Raw genomic sequence first — 21,173 nt, 5'->3', positions numbered from 1 at the left:
TAACATACTTGAGACAAAGTAATGGGGGAAAAAAAATTACCTCTTCATTTGATAAAATGATTTGTAATCTTTGGAAATATGAAACCATGGAGGATTTTGTAACAGTATGATGTGCCCAACATACAATATTGGCACATTTGAGATCAAAACTAAGTTGTAACTGCTCATTAGTACCAGCACCTGAACCACTAACTAAAATAGTGCCTCAGCTCATATTTAAAATAAAAAAAAAATCTAATAAATACAATTATAACAGTGTTTGAAGGGACCTCTGTTCAAATAAGCATCAGATATAAATCCTGTCAGGTACAACCCCAATTCCACAAAAGTTAGAATGCTGTGTGAAACTTAAATAAAAAAAGAATGCAATGATTTGCAATACTTTTGGACTTATATCCAATTGAATACAGTAGAAAGACAAGATATTTCCTGTTCAAACTGATTAATTTTAACTGTCATATCTGTGGCACCATTGATGTTGAAAAGTACATACAGGTTTTGGGGCAACATTTGCTGCCATCAAAGCAGACATCCCCGCCTATTTCAGCCAAGACACATTGTGCACGTCTTACAACAGTGTGGTTTCATAGTAAAAGAGTTCAGGTACTCGACTGGACTTCCTGCAGTCCAGACTTGTCTCCCACTGAAAATGTGTGGTGCATTATGAAGTGCAAAGTACAACAGTGACCCCAGACTGCTGAGCACCTGAAGTCGTGCATCAAGGAAGAATGGGCAAGAATTTCACTTTCAAATGTCAACAATTAGTGTCCTCGGTTTTACAGTACATCCCAAATTTTTTTGGAATTGAGGTTGTGCAAAACAATATCTCAATCATAATTATGTGATGTGGATTAAACCATCGTGTCACAAGCAGAGCAGCAGCTGACTAATTTATTGACGAATCAAACAATTAGTTAATTAGAAGAGACGACCATGTCCAGTTCTTTGACTCCCTCCTGGCTCGAGGTGAGGCCGCAGCTGCCTGAGAGCGGGCTGTCGGAGAAATGGCTGGCAGATCTGGGCACCGCGGCCGGGGATGGAGGAGCCTGAGCCAGACCGGGTTTCTTCGGGGGGATGGGTGGAGGGTTGCCCCTGTCCGCCCTTGGGATTGTGGGTGATCTGATCCCCTGTGGAAGTGCTCCTGCGGCCCTCCCAATGACCGGAGACAAGGGCGCTGCCAGGCTGCGGTAGTCTGTACCAAAGGGTGAATTGTTTGGTGCTGCGAGCTTTGCTGCAGCACTCTGCTGGACAGTGGTGAAGCGGGACAGGACTTGAGTGACAGTGCTCCGTGCCATCTGCTTGACTGGGCTAGTTTCTACGGAGGAGCTGCTGCTTACAGGGGAGACGTCCTTTGGCGAGAGGGGAGGCTGTACGGCCTGTGTCTGAGGCTCTGCTTCAACAGTGCCCTGGAACTTATGGCGAGCAGCGTGGAAGCGCTGGTTAATCCCCGCCTGGTAGGGAGACTGATAGCTACCAGGGCTCGGGCTTCCTGGTGGGCGTTTGGCGAGGAGGGGCGAGGTGCATGGGGAGGAAGGAGGGAGAGCTGAGTGAGTGGGAGAATTTTCATTCCCGTTCTGTAGGCAGGTCTTCTCTGAGATGTTGTTTGGAACGTGGTGTCCATTGGTCTCCATCGGACAGTGGTGACCGTTGACTTTTGGCTGCATGGGTTGCTGTCTTCTGTCTTCCTCAATGTCCTCAACCTTAATCATGTCCACTGCTGTCTTTCCTGGAGGAACTTTTGTAGCCCACTCCTCTCGTGTCTCCACTGGAGCTGATATAACCCCCTTGACATCTCTCATCGTGTTCGCCTCCTCCAGCTTCCTCCTCAGCTCCTCTACCTGATCACAAAATGGGAAGGAAAAAAAATTAATTTCAAGCAGAAAATTCTCTACAACGCAAACTAATCTTCCCCTGCATTAAGTAGATCGCCCTCGGTGTTGTAATCTGTCAGAACAATAGATAGCCCTCAGATTTTTCTGTCATTCTTTAAAAAAAATGAGTTTATTATGGAAAATATTCAGTTAACGTGCCCTTGGCTGTACAATTCAAGCTAATTTTCTTCTCTTGCACTAAGATTAAAGGAAATAACCTGAGGTAGTTAGAGAAATGTGTAATCTATGCCACCTGCATGAGTGTTCACACCTGCTGTTGTAGCTGACAACAATGAGCTTCCTCCTTCTTCAAACGCGAGCGGAGCTGCTCTCGCTCCGTGTCGAACTCGGCCAGCTGCTCCTCCACCCTCGCCTCCATTCTCAGAGTTCTCCTCTTCTCCTCCTCCAGCTCCTTTCTCAGGGCCTGACAACCCTCCTTCTCCTGTGTGAAAGAAAAAGTCTGTTCACCCAGAGAGCAAGATACAAAATACAACATGTGCAACGACAAAAGGAAATAAATCGCCTCGCTTGGATTCAAAATGTTAGTACCTTGTCGAGTTTACGGTTGAGCTCAGTCAGTCGGTGACCCTCCTCCAGAGCCCTGGCACTTGCCCACTTGCACTCTTTGGCCAAAGCGCAAGAGAGCTGTTTGTGCTGAGCCCGTTCTTCTTCTAGCTGGTCGGTAATCCGCCGCTGTTCTTTCTCCAATCGCCGGACCTGACTCCGCTCAAATTCCAGCTGCAAAGACAGACACACAATAACCAAAGCTGTCAGAGATTGTAAATATTAGGACTGTGATGACCTCCCAATTCCATACTATCACAATAGTTGCATGCCAATTCGATATGTACTGTAATTTGCAAGTATTATGAATCAGTGTAATGATTTATCGCAATTTTTGTGTGCTTTTTCAACACTAGATCATGAGAAAAGGTTAAATCATACACTATGAGACTATCATGAGTCACATTTCCAGAAACAAAGCACACCACCTCCTTCTGAGTATTATTTCAGTACTACCATTGCTATATTGCAAACTAAATAAAATACTTTTTCAAGTAAAATGCTACATTTAGCTGTTAATGCTCATCAAGCGACTGTCATAGGAAACCAACAAATAAAATAAGATGTTCAGCAAAAATGAATAAAGCTCCTGAAAAGTGCACACAACATAAATTTGAGCCTAGATACGTAAGAATCGATTCAGGAATTTAAAAAAAGAATCACAAAGCTTAAATGAATCACTCCCCGCCCCCCACAACTAGTAAACACTGTTTTTCTTCTGATGGTGTGGGTAGCGCTTCAAAACTTTTGACACAGTTTTTCAAAACTCTACATTGACTCCTGTTTGATACATTTTTTACATTACATTATTTTGACAAATACTTGTAGTCCAACCCACATCACTATTAATTAGAAGGTACCTGTTGTTGTAAGCGCTCCCTCTCCTTCTCCAGGATGTAGGTAACATCGTCTCCCTCTGCTGTGTCCTCAGCGTGCCTCCTCTTCTCCTCCTCCAGATCTGCAATGACCTGAAGCAAACACAGTGGGGAGACAGAGAGTCAGGAATGAAATTATCTCACAAGGTCGCTTGGTATTAAGGCAAATAACTGTTATTTTGAAGCAATAGGATTCCTCTATTGTACACAGAAATGCTGATGGAAGTTAAGCTAGGCAACAACATCAACAACTACTCCTCTAAATGAGTGTCATGCCCAGGCCCGCCTGAAGAGGAAAGTGTAGTCTTCGCTCTGAAGTTTTACAAAGCCTAAAATGATAGGGTGCTTTGTGTTTGTTCAGTTCCAAACATGAAATGGGGATCATTATTTGCAACAGTAATTTAAATATTTAATACCAAAATGACAGAGTAATTTCACATCTAAAATGGTAAAGTAAGAATTTCTTTTGACCAAACCAGAGTTAATGATTGTTGGAACAGTGAAAAGACTAACCAAAACTGTTTTGGTGAGTTTTATTTTGTTTTTCTGTAGAGTTTTAATGGATTGCGTTTTACAATGAACTAACAGGCCAATTAAGCTACATTAGTTTGATAAAAGGGAGAAACTTAGATTCAGAAGATGTATGGTTGTATTTCTTAGTTTTAATAAGGAAAATAAATAAGAATATTTCCTTTTATATTTTAGTTTAGTTTGTTTAGGCGTAGCAAACTTACATACTGTAGTGAACTCACCACTTGTACACATCTCCCAGCTGAAACTTAGACACACACATACACCTGTGCAAATATATCAGTAACTGCTGTTTGTTGGGCTCATGGTGGCCGGTGGGAAAACTATGAAGTATCGCCTATATTTTTACTATAATGCCCATGCTACTGCAAAATAAATGTTTTTGTGGTCTATTTTTTGTTTGTATAACACAAATATTTGATACTGAAGTGGAACTTGGATCAATCCATAATAGTTTTGGCATAAGCAAGCATAGCAAAGTTCTAGTTACTGATGTGTTTCATGTAAAACTGATGATATTAACAGGGAATTACAGTAATTTTGTGATCACACAGATTGGGTATATATTTAACTCATAATAAAGTCAGGAGACAATAGTGCGTTGTGTCTATAAATAATAGCGTGTTCACACTGTAACCTTAAGCTCGCATGAAACAAAAGAAAAAACTGGAAATGTGACATCAGTGTGCAGGTATTTTATTTTTCTTTGTTCAAGTCTGTTACCCTGCATCTGTGGAAGTACTTTTGGGTGGGTTTGGAAATAGTTCAAGCTGAAAACAATTCTGGTTTTTAATTGTTTGTTCTGCTATTCCTGGAAAAAGTATTTTGGAAACAAGGTTTTAATGAAGAGGGATGATTTAATCAAATTAGTTTTGTGTAGCTTACAAAACAATTCTCATTGCACTTTACTTTGTGTCTTTTCATGTTTTTTTTTGTTCTATTAGCTTACTACTTGCTGTCTTTTATATTTGCCATTTTTTTAATCTGCATAAGGATCCAGCTCATTTCTGCTTCCCCTAATTAAGAACCCCCACATCCACACCCACCCGTCTGTGCCTGCTCTCGGCTGCGGCGAGCTGAGCCAACATCTTCTCCTGCATCCTCCTGCAGTGGCTCACCACCAGTTTGAGAACCACCAGAGGGTTGGAGGTGGGGGAGGAACAGCCCAGGTCTTTGTTTTGGCCCCCAACAGCCTCACTGTCTCTCTGCAAGGCCAGGAAGGGGTCACTGAGGTTGTACCTGCCGTAGCGCTCTTGGATAAAGAGCTCTTTACGCTGGGCCTGTTCAGAAGAGAAGAATAGTGAGAGGGAGAACGGAGAAGGGAAATGATCGATTAAGTAGCTACAGTCTGTTTGTGGTCTGAAGGTCCTGTGGCAGGAAATTTTAATGAGTGTAACTGCTTGGTTATTTATGCTTTTGCATGAATGTCCTTGTTTACAGAGGGATTGTAACTTGGCTGTGATATGTGAATCTTCTCTTGGATCGGTTTTCTGGCTTCCCAGCCTCGTCTGAGTCTCAGCTGTTCTTGCATGCTGACTCGCAGCTATGCATTTTCAAACAGATATTTTTTGCCATGTTAGTGGCGTAGCTTTAGGGAAGATATCCAACACCTCGGTCCAGACTGAAATATCTCAACAACTATTGGATGCAATTCCATGAAATATGGTACAAATATTCATATTCCACAGATTAATTAATTAATCCTTCTGACTTTGTTCAGGCTTTGAGTGAAATATCTGAACAAGTGCTGGGTGGACTGGTATTAAATTTGGTACACCCGCACAGGATGAATTATAATACCTTAGGTAATCTTCTGACTTTCCATGCAGCACCATCATCTGGGCAAAAATGTTAATTTGTCCAATACTTTGGTTCATGACCAAATAAATGTAAAAATGACACTTCTTGAATTTTAGCATGCTAATATACAAAACTAAGGGTGCCTTCTTTCAGCATCACTTCAAGGTCAGTCAAGAGTGATGTGAATGCAAGCTGCACAGAGGAAAAGGTCAGCAGTGAAGTAGTCAGTGTGGCAGTAAATGTACTTTGTAGGTTACAGTTTGTCAGTGAATGAAGGCTGCAGCTTCTCAAGACCAAAGTAGAGCTCCGGTGTCGTTTCCCAACTGCTGGAATAGCATGGCTATGATGATCAGCTCACCTTGGGGGAGTACCATCCACAGTGGAAAATGACGTATGTTGTACCAAAAGCAAGTTGAACCATACCATACAATGGAAAATGCTCCTTAAAGGTGCAGTTTGATCTATATGAAGTAAGGTTGTATGAGGCACTTATTGATAGTTGGTGTATTAACTACAGGAGATGCCATTTAGGGTGCCCCCAGTTTGGAATGAACTACTGTGGACAGTCATTAACAAAACGTATTTTTGGAAAGAAAAAATACAATATCAATGTATTACAATTGCTTGGCCTAACGCTGCCTTGATCTAAACAGGCAGATCTAACAGATCAAGGCAGCATCTCCCATGTTCTGTGAGGTCAAATTATTGATCTTGCCTGTGGATGTTGGTCGGATTGGAGAGCGATATTCGACTGGTATAACAGGGGTTTCCAGTCCAAAAAGGCTGTCTAACAGCAAAGTAAAACAGTGAAAATATTTTAACTATAGGGTAAACTTAAAGTGATATTGATTTTTTTAGGTGGACCTTTTTTATGTGGCCCATATACCTTTTGTTGCTGACCCTGTCCACACCAGTTCATTACTTTGCTTCCATGCTGGTGCATCTACTCTCACTAATACAGTGATTATCAACAAGTACCTCATAAAATCCTATATCAAATAATCCAAACTATCCCTTTAAGTAGAGCTTTAGAGGTGCTAGCATAGCTCTACGCCTTTAGTTTTTCTCAATTTTCTGCCTCAAATTACAGAAATAGCACCAGTGCACAGTATGTAACAGCTAACATTTCTAGACAATTGATTGGTCAAATCTAACTCTAGTTGCTATTAATTTAAACAGGCAGCATTCAGTCAAAAAACTGACATTAACACCACTGAACTTTGAAGATGATATGATTTTAGTTAAAACATGCTGCTGTCATATCTTTTTCATTTAAACAGGAAACCAAATACTGCGTTCCACACACCCTGATCAACATCTCTAATACTTGAGTGGTAAATAAGCAGTAGATAAAAGAAGGGGAAGAGAGGGAGAGGAAATGCTTAAAATACAACAGAAAGAGCACTAGCAGGAGGAAGGAGCAACAGATGGTGTGTGTCTGTCTATCTTTAGCAGGACAGCTGCTCTGGACTGGGCCTTGGCCAAGGCAGACCTATTCTCTGTTTAACTCATGACAAAGGAGGGATAATAGCAGCAAGACATTTCAGGTTCAGCAGATGCCTTTGGGTCTGCTGTGAAAAGGGGCTGAAGTGTGTGAGACAGAGAGAGGAGGAGAGGAAAGGAGAGGAGAGGAGAGGAGGAGGGCTACAGCAGAGCTGGCACTGTGTCTTAGTGAGGTTTCAACAAAAGAGGATCAGGAGATTAGAGAGAACAGTATCCTCTCTAGCAGGGTGAGGACAAGACTCCTGATGACTGATATCAAGATTACTTAAGAAGTTTAAAGTGTAGTCAAGAGTTCAGAATGGGCCTGCAGAGCAATATTCACTGCTCTTACAGTGCATTTAACCGCTGACTGTGTGTGTGGGTGTTACAGTCATAAGTGTATCATGATTCCTCTGAAATGACACTATATTAGAGTAGAAATATGATAGTTTTATCTAGGACACACCAATCCAAAGAAATTGACAAAGACATTGGATGAAAAGAGGTTAGTCACATCAGGCCTGATACCCATTCCACTTAATAAGGTGTGTATTGGATCAGTGCATCCCTAATATTCTCAAGACAAATAATTACTGAATAATTTCTTGCATATGAATGATTCTAAAGTCCAACTTTTTGCAGCCGTAATCTCTCTGGCATGACTGACACTTTTGTACAAATACGGATTTATGATAAGCAACTGGAGGCAGCATGTGAGAAGACACATAAGACAAAACACTGAAGGACCAGTGTGTAGGATTGAGTGTCTTGTAGATGTTGGCTTGCAGATTCGGCTCTTGTTTTCTAGCTTCGTCATCGCTCATGGTGCAATGCAACAGCATTGCAGGCTGTGAACTTTACAAAGTCTCTTAATAACCACAAACCATTAAACTAACTGTGATGGAAGTAGAGAAGAATTAGAGACAGAGGGCAGGTGACCTGCTGTCAGCAGCCTGACAGGAGGGAGACACTGTGATGCGCTCGGATTTTTATACCTGAGGAAGATGCACACATTTCCTTTTCTGACTGCGAGAAAATCTGATGTTTTCACCTTAGTGGCCAGTGGGAAAATTTTAGGATATTACCCAACCCTGACGCCTTATCACCTGACAAGTGGCGACTCCAGAGTCTCAGCTGGGAAGTCTCACTACGTTACTTTTGTTCACTACGTCCAATTAACACAATGAACTCATAAAGAAATGAAACATCCTCACATCTAGAATGAGCTGAATTGGTTCATTAACTCCTTGTAAAACATACTGCATTCAAACTCGACAGGAAAGCATGGACAACTCACTAAAACCATTGTTCTTATTCTTTCCACTCTTCCAACAACCACCAACCCTGGTTTGGTTGAAATGAATCCTGACTTCACCTCATTAGATGTCTGAAGAGTCAGGCTCTAAATACTCCTTTTCATTTCACTCATCACCCAGCTCAGAGCACTCGGCTCTGGCTGAGGGGGTGTGTACCGCTGGCTGAGAGTGCATTGCAGAGCAGCGGCTGTCACTCTGCAGACCATTACATTAGCAAAATAAAATATCACCTCCAAAAGAACAACTGGCAATGGATTCAGCCCATCACCCAGCCCTATTTCACCTCAAGGATAATGAATAAATGAAGAAAGGCATTAAAAAAAATCTGATTCCACTGACATAATTCTTAAATGGATAAAGCCGTAGTAGAAACATGGCAGTGCAACATGCAGCCTCCAGACCCATGGACTCTGCAGATATACAGAGTTCATTTTAAGGTAACAAAAATATGATTCTTATTTTCAGGTGATTATACACTATTGACAGTACACTTGTGAATATTATGTTTAATCTTTCCATATTTTTCCAATAAATCCCAGTAAATCTTACACACTGGCACTTTACAATACTAAAATATAATCATACTATGAATATATAGAACTCAACAGGCCTTATCAAAGCAAATGAATTGGTTTTCAGAGTAAACGCAGATATTGTTGACAGGGTAGAAACAGAGAACCAAAGTTCAGACAAGACTCCACAGCACATCATGAGCTTTGTGATCATCATCTTCAACAATATTGGCTCATGTCATGGCATAAAGAGAGGTGGGCAAGGCTGCGAGGCTCTGCTGCTGTTATTTGATCCAGTCCGAGTACGGCGTGAAGGCGGATCAAACAGCTTGGAGGGGTGAAACAGGAAAACGCAGGGTGCCCAAGGGAATTCAAAAATGCCTCTCAAACGCAGGAGATATCTAAAGCCCAATGACCACACAGAACTTTAACAGAAATCTTTTGTGCAATGTAAAATATCTTATGAATGCGGCATATGGTCCTTGTTCTAACTGTGTTTATACAAGACAGGTTTCACATCTAACTGACTTAAAAAGAACATAACATTCATCTGCCAAAGATCTCCTATGAATGCATACTTGTGATTCACATACTGTCCATCATTTTTTTTAGGGTTGGTCCACCCCCCCCCCCCCACAAAAGGTAGATATCCAGTTTTGAAGAAAACTCCTTCAAAGAGAAATGTGTCGAAAGACCTGGCCCCCAGCCAATCCCTGTTCCCGTCAATGACTGTCTGCTCTGATGTGTCACTTTTACGGTCTAAGATTAAATAAGCTTAGATCAGGTTTTCCATTCTTGACACCTACAGCTCTTTGCTCGAGGATATATACTCAGGGTGACTTTCATCACTGCAGCTACACGCAATACTGACAGAACAAAAAACACGCAGTTTGTAAGCCATTGCTCATTCAGGAGGAAAGCATTTTGAAACATACAAAGAAAACACATACTTAACAGATTTTTTTTTTTCTTTGGAAGTTTCTAGAGGGAGAGTTCATTGTACTCCTTGTTATTTCCTATTTATTCAGTCTGCACACATTTCCATAAGTGGATAATTGGCCTTTAAATTCTCAGCTTTTTCTAAATCACAGGACCCCTATTAAACGCAGCCTCTGTCTCTTTCTCAGCTCCCTGTCCAGCCCCCTCAATGCACATACAGAATGTGCACTTCCACAACACAAAAGGAGGCTGTTTTCCTCTCCATCAATCCTGCGCTGCTGCACAGAGGGTGGAAGGAAGTGAAAAAGAGGGATTACAGGAAACACATTTCTGACATTAGGCGTCTTAATACTTAACACCCAAGTCTACCAGGGCTTATTACATCATACTGTACATGTTCAGTACCCATAAACATTCAAGGCATGTCTGCTATGCATCACAGTCTACCTCCATTATTCATGCTTTTGTCTGTTGGCTACAGTTCTTGGCAACCTGTGTGCTTTTGCTTGGGAAGCCGTCTTTGTGCCATGGCTGTGCTGGTTCCAATCCAGCTTATCTTTTGCTGACACATGCCTGGACTCTTTCAGTCGTACAGTGTTGGCGACAAGATCTGGATAATACTGAGGGAAGGTGATATATGAACTTCTTACCCCTGGAGTCCTATATATTTCAGAGCTGCTTAAGGAGATTGCTAAATAGCCTGAAATACTCATGCACGTACTTTGTGTTCTCTGCAGAGGAACTGGAGAGTAGTATACATCACAATCAGACGATTTTGGGTGAAATGACACTAAATTCGATTGGTGAGGGATGCATGATAATATTGGTGTAATTGTGATCAAAGTCATTGGTACTTGTCCGATAAAGGCTTTTAAGTAAGGGATAATGTACAGTGCTGCGCCACCATGTCTGGGGTTATTACACAATAAAGACCTACTCACTGAGCATTTTTCTGCTTATTACACAGCTCCTTACTTAGAGCTACTATGTGTTTTTAACTGGTTATGACACAGCCTCAATTTATTACTCTATTATCTATTTATTTCTCTATTACCACTGGGTTGGGTTCTCTGTGAAATCAGATGAACAGTCTGTTATTCAGAAATAACAAATCTTAGAATGTTTTAATTGACCAATAAGACTCAAGACTTTAACCCAGCTGTTAAATGAAATGAAATATCGTATTGGCCTGAAATGCACTTCTGCCAATATGACAGACCGAGATGACACTTTAATTATGCTCACATGAAGCAATTTTTAAGCGTTTTAAATGGACAAAAAAGTTGCTATTTGCACTGACTGTTCAGGGTTGGTCATGTGAGGAGAAGCCAAGTCACATTCCTTCAACACTAGAAATTTAATTGCCCATCATAAGAGCTGATCATTCTGAAAAATTTCTGAAGAACATAGGGAAACAGGCACCAGCAAAATACAAACTGTCAGCAGTACTCTTCTTATTTTGCTGGAGTTAATGTGCCCATTTTGAAAAGCTGTGTATTTTATGTCTGCATCTGCCAGTGGGCCATTATGGCAAGAGTAGGCATAACAATATGTTAATTCCACTGCATGAGGGACTTGATGTTCTCTGCAATGCAGTGGAAAAAATGTGTGCATATATCGGCAATTGGCCAAAATGAGTTGGAAAATAGTGGGGAAAAAATTTAACACTGTGCATCTCAAAACTAAAAACAAAATTATTTTTCCCTACTTCGAGTCTGCCCCACCAAAAAACACACAAGGTGAACCTGTTTGAAGTCTGTCCATTTGGAAGCTCTAGCCAATCACAGTATGTGAACTTCACAGTTAATTAAAAGGCTCATTTCCATTTTTGAGTCCCCCTTTTAACTTAAAGTAAAGACTCATATGATTTTCTCAAAGCAAAGGGACTACTGGATCACTGCAGGGCTTTGTGTGCCAAATACAAGCATTGCCAGAGCCTAACTTCCTTTTGAAAGCCACAGCGTGAGCAGCTGCAGAAGTGAGTCACGAGGGGAAAAAATGCAGCGGATAGTTAGAATGCCAGTGATAGTTCTGCATAATTAAATATAGAGCACCACAGAAAAACCACATCATTAACCTCACATCCTGTACTTAACAGTGTATCCTGTAGAAAATCGCTGATAAGGATGTTATATTTTTGAAACACTGAGGATGGAGACTGCACATGAAAACTTGCCAGTTCTCGTACTTTTAACCAGATAAGCCAAAGGCATTGAAATCAAAGACGTGAACAGACGTGTTATTATCACCTTGGTGATTTGTAGTTGAGCTAAACATTTGTCACATGACACTCAGTGCAGCAGTGACACATCAGTTAAGAGAGACATGAGCAACATGACTGGACCTACTTCTCTAATTACTGTAAGTTCATGTGCTTATCTTTTTGTTGGAACAAGACTCGGAGTCTGTAGCCACGCTAGCAGCGCAGTACTTTTATCAAAATATTAACATCATCATGCTAACTTGCTCACAATGGCAATGTTAACATGCCAATCTTAAGCAGGTTTAATGGTTAGTACGTTCACCATCCTAAAGTGTTAGCGCCAGTATATGCAAAGTGTGTCTGAGTCTGGGAATGTTTTGCAGGTATTTTGTTGTACACTTAAGTATTGGAGAAATTTTGATTTTATGATGGTGCTAGATTAGTAGTTCTCAAACTTTTTTCTGGCATGCCCCAAAAGCTGCAAAAACTTCCCCAATTTAATAAAAAAAGGATCAACAAACAAGCAACTAATAAAAAAGGATCCAAACTGACTTTTAGAGAAATAAAGTCAGCATGAGCATCAGCAAACTCTTGTTTACTTTCACATAAAACATATTTATTCATCTTAATTTCACTCCATATTTTTTCCCCTGGTTCTCAATGCCCTCCAAGCAGTGGATCTGTGCCCCCCACTGTGAAAACCACTGCACTAGATGAAACATGAAGTGAACTGAAGTTATTACCATCCATCCTGAGGGGAACATGAATATGGTTTGTGAAGATTCTCAGTCATCCCAGTCATGGTATTCGTAGAAAAGGTTGTCATAGGCCCCTGGACTTGATAGAGTTCTTTATTGATTTTGCCTATCATCCAAGAGGCTTCTTCAGTTCTTCACAAAATGTTCTACCTTTACATCCTTTTCTACAAATAACATGAATGTTTGAATCAATCAAATTTTATGGTAATCCATTCACTCAAAATGACAAATGTCATAGTGGGCCACAAGGTGAAGTCAGGGAATCACCAAAATCATTGGGATTCATCCTCTTGAGACCATAAAGGTCTGTATAGACTTTTGTGTCAGTCCATCTAGTGGCTGTTGAAATACTTCACTCGATAAGTGAAAACTTTGACTTACTGGTGGTGCTAAATGAAAAGCCTCAGGATCAACAAAGTAGAATTCATCCTCTGGGGACCATGAATGTGAAAGTACAAAATTTGATGGTAATCCATCTGTAGTTGTTGAGATATTGTTGTTGAGTTCAACAGTTATATCCAGTGTATATATATATATTTTTCTCCCAGAATTCTATGAGTTAAGACTTACAGGCAGAGCTTGAGTTGGACTATGTGCCAACCTAAGTAAGCTAGTAACAACTAGCCAACTCAACATGTTTTTAGTTTGGAGATATTTAGTATCACAGCTCGTAATGTGTGTAAGCTAACATCCGACGTGGTGGAAGTTGTGCTGTATTGTACAATATTACCAGTTTAACTAAGCATTTGCAAATGTATCAGCACAGTGACGCAGTGGTTGACACTTTTGCCACGCAGCAATAAGGTCGTGGGTTTAAATTCCAGTTCAGCGTATCTAAAAACAAAAAAAATATGGGGTGTTTTTTTTTTTACTGATAATGATCTTTATTCATGTGAGAGTGAGACACAAAATTCCACATCACCAGTACCTGAACGGAAGAATGGCAGAAAGGTATGAAGTCGTGGTTCACCTTTGAATAAGTGTGCATCCCACAGAGAAGCGGCCTGTTCATTTCAAGAGATCAGTTTTCACTCCCTGCTATCAATTTCCTGCAGGTCAGTGATTACACCCGTCATTAAAGCTCTGTAAGAGTTAACACTGCAGCATTGATCTAATCCCGGACCTGAATGGGTTAACAGTTTGAGCCAGTGGAGCCATGAAAGAAGCACAGCCATATTCCCCTCAAGCTCCAGTTAAGGCCAATGTTTATTTGTTCACTCCTACTCTCGCTCACATTGAGTCATCAGGCACCCAGCGTGCTGTAACTCTTCTTGCCTTAGATGGCCAGATCTCAGGGGAGATGTAGGAATGTGGTCTAGACACAACACATGAACATTCGGCAGTAGACTCTCTTAGACGGCTGCTATCGAGTTCACTTGCTGCCACTCCAGTTTGTTCTTTCGGTGGTGCATTTTACACCAGGGAAGTGAATAGCATTCCAAGAGCAAAACGGTTGTATAGCTCAAATATTAATAGTGAGAATAAAGTCTACAGCACTGTAAGGCACGGACATATTTTGCAGAAAGCCTCCATCATTAAGCTCCTTATTCACTGCTTATCTCACGTGTGTGGTGTAACAGCCGTGCTACTAAAGTAAGTTCACAGCTGTTTTAAAAAATGACAAAACATCCTCAAAGCAATGCAAATAGTGTCTGGAAGCTCGAGTATGTGGGCCTGCAGGACACAGTACAGCAAAGGACCAACTGTGGGAAAATAGCCTGACAATCCTTTAATTGAAAAGCAGCATTAACCCTGCCAAAGTAAGCCATCCTAAGGTTGAAGTTGCTGGGTTGCTCTGGGTCAAACTGTGCGTTGTACTCTACATTGGGACTATTTCTTAATTGAGTTTGTTCAAGATCACTAGGATGCTTCTACTCATTTAATCTCAAAAAAGGATGAGTTTTGATACAATCCCCAGAGAGAATCACTGCATTCTCCAGAGGCTCAGACATTAGTTAGCTGGGACCAAATTGGATAAATCCAGAGGAATATTAGCTTGAGACCACATGGCTTATTTGTTTCCATACAGACAACTCTCTTGACAGGAAATGACTGGCATTAACAGGGTTACTTAGATTAAATCTTAATTGTTTTAGCTTTCTCATCATTATGCTGCCAGATCCTTATATAGCTTAGGTCTAATAACATGAACAAATACATGAGTCTGATCCGTTACAACAGGGGTTCTCAAAGTTTTGATGACTTGAGTACCACTTATGGGAGGCAGCATATGATTGAGGGCTGCACAGGAAAACTCATTAACTTGTTGTGGGATTTGTCAGTGGTCTCATTAATTGTGATTGTGTGCATTAAACACTTCTTGAGCACAGAATCCACCTGTTTGCAGATAAAACGGATCACATTATCTTTTTCCCATGAGCTCCAATGAAGTAAGAGTTGATTCATTTTTCCTGAAACCTTCTTTTCTCCTCAACCATACAGGGCTTTTTACTGTGGTGGTTTTTCCATCTCACTTTCATATTAAACTGCAGAGTTGTCCACTGAAAGAAAACACTAGCATTGTTGACAGAACTTAATTTCTGCAACACTCATGAGGTTCCGCTAGTTGCATGCAACCAGATCTTTGATCATGGCTCGAAAAAGGTGGTCCCAAGTCGCACTGTTTGCACTATTGTTGCACTATCGCTTAGCTTCATTGTTAACCATTGTAGCCACGCAGATGGATGACGCACAGCGATAACACAAAATGACGACGCATACTGATGACATTTTCTTTGTGTGATACGTTAAAATGTCACACAGTTTGGTTTGCAGTAAACTTATATGATTACTGAAATCTGACAGCCTGTAGCAGGCTTTGAATCATAATGCATGCATTTTATGTCACACTCAGGGGCAGCACAAAATGCTTCTGAGGGCTGCCAATGGCCTGCAGGCCATACCTTAAGAAACATCGTGCTAAAAGCATGTGTAACACAATATATCCATAAGCAACAGTCTTAGCAGACATACATCACTAACCCATGTCAGTTTGTGCAGGCCCACCTCCTGTTGGCTTTAAAAGTTAGTAGTTTATCCCTTCCCACAGAACTGTGGCTTTGGTTAGCTTGAATTTATGTCAGCTGCAATAATGACGAGCAAAAAAAAAAAAAAGTGTTCACAGGAGCCTCCCAAACCCCTGCTACAACATAATGTCTTTCTCATGAGTGACAAACCTAAGTAGGCTTCCATGCAAACTACAAAAAGAAGCATGCAATGTTATGGCAATATGCTATATCACTGGTTAAATGGTTATAATTTGTTAACAGCTCCATTGAGGGGTACCTTTAGGGCATCAATGACCAAGTCGCGGGCCTCCAGCTCTCCCTCCAGGATGCTGAAAAGCATCAGCAACTCTGGCTTGGTCAGACTCTCCATATTCAGCTTGGACTGTGAGGACAAAAAGATGAAAAGAGAAGAGCTTAGTTGACTTAATTGAATCTAGATGAAACCGAATTCTAAACTTGGACAAAAGTTTTCCCACAATAATTTCTCAGTTATTTAATTCCAGCTTCAAAAACAAAGCCTGATGTTTTCCAATTCCCCCAAATCAGACAGACATCTGATCTATCTGATCTAGCCAACTGAGTTATGAGCTTTGTGTGGATATGCAGTTATTAACTTGTGGGAGGGAGTCATTTTGCAGTGCAGAACCAGTCTACAAAATATGCAATAACATTTTTCTCCTGTATGGAAAGAAACCAGACTGCTTATTTGACAACTGCATAGCAAATCTTATTGAAGTAGTTAAGGTGTGAGGTAAAGCTCAAAATGTAAGGATATTGTACCAAGAAATGCCACTACTGTTTACTACTGGCCTTTTTTAGTTGGCTTAAATATGTTTTGCTGCTGTCACTGTCCACAACAATTCATTGCTTAACTTTCTACACTGGTACTCCTGCTGCCTCTCCAAAGTGGAGGGCATGCCGACTGCCACGTACTGTAGTTAAGACAATGACAATCCGTAAGTACCTCGTGCATACAGCACTACTTGAAACAATTTTAAAACTGCAACAATACAAATCAACATCTGAGGGTAAAATTTTCCATCAAAGTTGCTCATTTAATTATCCCAGTTTTGGATATTTCAGCTCAATGAGGTGAAACAAACATGGCAACAACACAAGCCAACATGTTCATCAGGCACAGATGGATCTCGCATATCAAATAAAAGACAGTCGGCTTCCAGCGTCCAAGCTGTTCATTCATCTGTCTTAAATACTTAAGGCTGACTGATAATGTGCATGCAATTGAACTTTTCAAGTTTAATGTTGAAAATATCGTATCACTTTGTTTTGTTTTCCTGCTGCATGTCCCATTCATGGCGTGGGTACTGTTACAGTCGGTTATTTTGTGTTGGAAATGTGATGTGGTCTCTTTGTAGTGTCTCTGCACTGTAATCTCACAGCTGTGTTGGTTCTGCTGACAAGCCCTGCGGTGTCCATACCTCAAACATCCAACCGCACTCTGGCCAACTGAATGTATGCGGGCCTCTCTTTGAAATAAGATCAAAGCTGTTGATGTTCTTACACTAAGCATCCTTTGTCAGATGAGAAACATCGTGTGGGATCTGTGTAGGAACTGAACTACATTGCACTGGCTGACTACTTAATAACAGAAGTACAACTGTAGCTTGAATTGCCAAAATATTCTGCCTGAAAATCTCACTCACCAGTGCTTGAAATTAAAGATGAACCATTGTGCTGGGGACACTAAAATTAGCACCTGGGACACAAAGATTTGATGTCTTGAACAAGAGAAACTTATAAGCATCACAGTATGGATGAATTTTCCCAATCTCAGAACCCATTGGTTATCATCTGATGGTGATTTAGCATTCATATGCATTCCCATATATACCATTACATTTGCATGGTTATTTAAGGTTGTCTTGTTATCTTGTCTTGTTGTCTCATACTTGTGCCAGAAAAGTTGCACATGCTACATGAGCTGCACCATGTTGATCATGTGCTCTTACATCACATCTAATGTGCAGTGTATGAAAGTGTCTAAATAATAATTGTACTGTCAAAATTTGTACAAAAAATGTGTACAACCTATTGTACTTGTCTTATGGAAATGTTTAATGAGCAGCAGTTTCAGAATGAAAAAGAACTTCAGTTTGGGACAGTGGTAGTAAAGGTTGGGACAGTTCAAAGTAGAATTTGGGACAGTTGTGGGACACTGAAGAAAAAGGCAAATTTTGAGCCCTCACTGATGTTTATTTGACACCTGAACTAGCATTCATTCAACAGGCCCAGTCTCTGCTCTGAGCACTCTGTGGTCACCACAACTTTCCACATCGTGAAGTCATTCAGAGGGGGTGGGCTGATCTCTTGGAGCACTGGTTGCATAATGAGATACAGGAGCCACCGGCCTTTCATATCTGAGAAAGTAGCTACAATATTTCTTCAATAACATCCGCAATATGGAAACCTGAATATGACAATGCTGTGACAGGATGGCTAATTGTTAAAAATGGTGCCACACGTGAGCTTTTTTTTTTTTTTTACTGCATTTACGTGAGAAACCTAAGTAGAGCAGTGTACATAAGTGAAAGAGGAATAACCCTGTGGAACTGCACCTACAGTCTTAATCCCTACAGCAGCGTCCTCACAAAGAAGGCACACAGCGTTTTAGTCCTGCCTTCACCAGCACTCATGGTCTGTGGCTTAACCACAGGGGTAAAATGCTAATTAAACTGTAGCGTACACACCTCCCTTGGTTTTGGCTTTACGGGCTTGCTTGCTAATTTCACAGGCCGCTGTAATCACTGTGAGAAGAGTATGTGCAGTGTTATGAGAAATGTCTGGCCCAGCGGGGGCCTACATGTGTCATCACGCTTGTTTGGATCCTCATATTATTTTACCTAATTCCCGCTCCAAGTTAGAGTTGGTAATCATGAGGGTATACAAACACTAAGAGATAGCATGGGAAATACAAATATTCCCACACGTTCTCCGTGGCTCCACTTCCGATCACGAAAGCCTTGTGTCCATAATCCTTTTATCCCTGTTTGTTTTAAGCCTGGTCAGCCATGTGCCTCGTTCGCAACACTGTAAACTTATTAAAAACACACACACAAGCTTTTACTGCAGAAACATATGCTTAGCTCCAAGGGGTCATGGGTGTATGAGTTGCTGCTTGTTACTCTTAATGTGTACAGTTTAAGTGAAAAATTTACCCTCATTCGACTAAACCATATCAAAATCCACTTTTCTTGGTCTCAGAGATGCAACCATACCATAACCTCAAGGTCTGACATTACCATGTTTAAAAGTCTATGATACGATATTTATTACAGTATTAAAAAACAAAGTAAAATGATGACTTAAAAAAATCAATAATACTAATCTAATATATACAACATTTTGTATTTGTATAAAATTTGCTTTTCCCATTCGCTTAAAGTGCATCTGCTTTCCTTATTCAATTACATAAAATAAGAGTGGCTAGCCATAAGCTGAGCAAAAAAAGATAGGTATGATTTGTGTTTGTATGTAACTGCAAAACAAAAACAATGCATTAGTCTATGAAAGCTCATTTCCACCATGTAAAAGGAAAAAAAATCAAAATTATAACTTTTAAACTCTTTTTATCTTAAAATTTTGAATGTTTATCTCATCATTCTGACTTTTTATCTCATAATTTCTACTTTTTAACTTATAATTAGGACTTACGATTGGAATATTTGTTTTCATTTACTGGCAGAAATGGACTTCCATAGGGTCAGTAGTAGTCCTTTTAAATAATAATAACAATCAAGTAAAATAACCATGTAATATTACTGGAGATATTGTTACAGTCAGTAAGGTTTTGAGTAAGGTATTGAGACATTTTTATTGTGATATATGATATATTGTTACATCCTCACTCAGGACAGTTTCAACTGCTTATGTTCAGTCGCAGCAAAAGTTAACCTATAATAAAAATACGCAGAGTATTTATTCATAGGTTTCAGTGTTTCTTGTAATCTTCCCTCACATCATCTTCCAGCTGTTTCTACTGGGAAGGAGGGGGATACAATGTGTGCATGAATCAATGTCACAGACTGTAAAACCTCTTTGGCCCACAAACCTGAAACTTGAATGAAGAGAGGGTCAGCTGAGGAGAAGTACAGCCTGAGATGTCTGCTGAGTTTCCTTGTTGTGGTAATCAGGATGTCTAACCAGATGCAGCATGTCTGGATACTAAATTGGATTTGGTAGCCAACCTATTTTTTTGAGTAGGCCACTTAACTTATTCACTCAGCATGCTCCCTACTGGCTATGATACAACCTAGTCTTACAAACACACTGAAAAGAGGCAAATTAAACTAGAGTGTTGGCACTGCTGAGTAAATAAGCGTTACTTAACAACTGGAGCTAAATGAATTCAATCAGGACTATTAGGATGATCAAACATCAGCGTCTGACTGAAGATGTCACTGAGGGTTTTTTTCTTCACTGAAAAGATGTCTGATCAGGAAAGCCGACGTTTTGTCACGAATAAAACACATCTTGATGTCATTTGAGCTTATGAAGATGCAGTCCAAACGGTTCGGCCATTAGCCTTGACTACTTTTGCTACATCTTTTTTTTTTCTCTTTTCTCTTGGACCAAAACTGTAAACACGGAAAAACTACGTTAAAATAACCGTCTCCAGTTTCAAACCGTCAACGCTAACTCATTTTCTGAGGCTCGTCTTACCTTCATATGTCCCTCTGAGGTCTTTGAAAACTCCAGCATGAACTTTTTCTCCTGTCAGAAGATTTGTTTCACTTGATTTGCGTCCTCTGATCCCGACGCAGCGGAACACTAAACGGCAAAGCTCCCGTCGCAACTGACGGCGAAGCCAGCCAATAGACGAGGAGTAGTTCCGGGCGTTGACCAATGAGAGACGAGCTTGTGTGAAAGAAGGCGGGAACAGTGACGTCCCAGGTCTTGGATCTTGGTTGGATTTCTTTGTTTAGTGTTTCTTGAGTGCCTGCCTCTTCTTAAAGAATGTCTTGTGTGCACGCAAAGACTTTCAGCAAGTTATTTTAACGACTTCACAGGCATTTTACCGGACGAAATGTTAAAACACGACTATGGTTTGTTTGTTGTCCGAAATAGTGACGTTACTGTGACTTTGTAGTGACTTCATTGCACTTTTGTACACCATCGTACTGGTCTTGTTGTCATCTCCTGGGATAATATTCCTATATTATGTTTATATAATAATTCAATGAAATTTTAATTCGTTGATATGCTTTAAGGCTATATTATCATTTTTATTTAGTATCCTTCTAAATACAGGATGGATGGATAGATGGATGTACTTTATTGATCAGAAATTGGGAAA

General features: G+C 40.4%; 1 protein-coding gene across 1 annotated transcript; it reads right to left on the bottom strand.

The window, feature by feature from the left end:
- Positions 1–487: 487 nt before the first annotated feature.
- Positions 488–20,685, bottom strand: LOC146331978 (CTTNBP2 N-terminal-like protein). Its single transcript, XM_084737633.1, has 7 exons — positions 20,540–20,685; positions 16,137–16,241; positions 4,888–5,121; positions 3,296–3,403; positions 2,421–2,609; positions 2,143–2,313; positions 488–1,838 (listed from the first exon to the last, which is right to left on the bottom strand). Exons 1-7 carry the CDS (start codon positions 20,576–20,578, stop codon positions 915–917), a joined length of 1,770 nt encoding a protein of 589 aa, XP_084593759.1. The 5' UTR covers positions 20,579–20,685; the 3' UTR covers positions 488–914.
- Positions 20,686–21,173: the final 488 nt, after the last annotated feature.

This window comes from Lutjanus erythropterus, chromosome 2, assembly GCF_056507025.1.
Source record: "Lutjanus erythropterus isolate fLutEry1 chromosome 2, fLutEry1.hap2, whole genome shotgun sequence".
In the NCBI taxonomy this organism is placed as follows: Eukaryota; Metazoa; Chordata; class Actinopteri; order Lutjaniformes; family Lutjanidae; genus Lutjanus; species Lutjanus erythropterus.
This window is presented reverse-complemented; position numbering and strand designations above follow the sequence as displayed.

What these genes read in the sequence shown, in the direction of transcription:
- LOC146331978 (XM_084737633.1), bottom strand. Translation starts at nt 20,578, where the DNA reads ATGCTGGAGTTTTCAAAGACCTCAGAGGGACATATGAAG. An exon ending in TGGTCATTGATGCCCTAAAG is followed by an intron (nt 5,122 to 16,136) that starts GTACCCCTCAAT and finishes TCTTCTGAACAG; the next exon opens with GCCCAGCGTAAAGAGCTCTT. An exon ending in CCGAGAGCAGGCACAGACGG is followed by an intron (nt 3,404 to 4,887) that starts GTGGGTGTGGAT and finishes TGTTTGCTTCAG; the next exon opens with GTCATTGCAGATCTGGAGGA.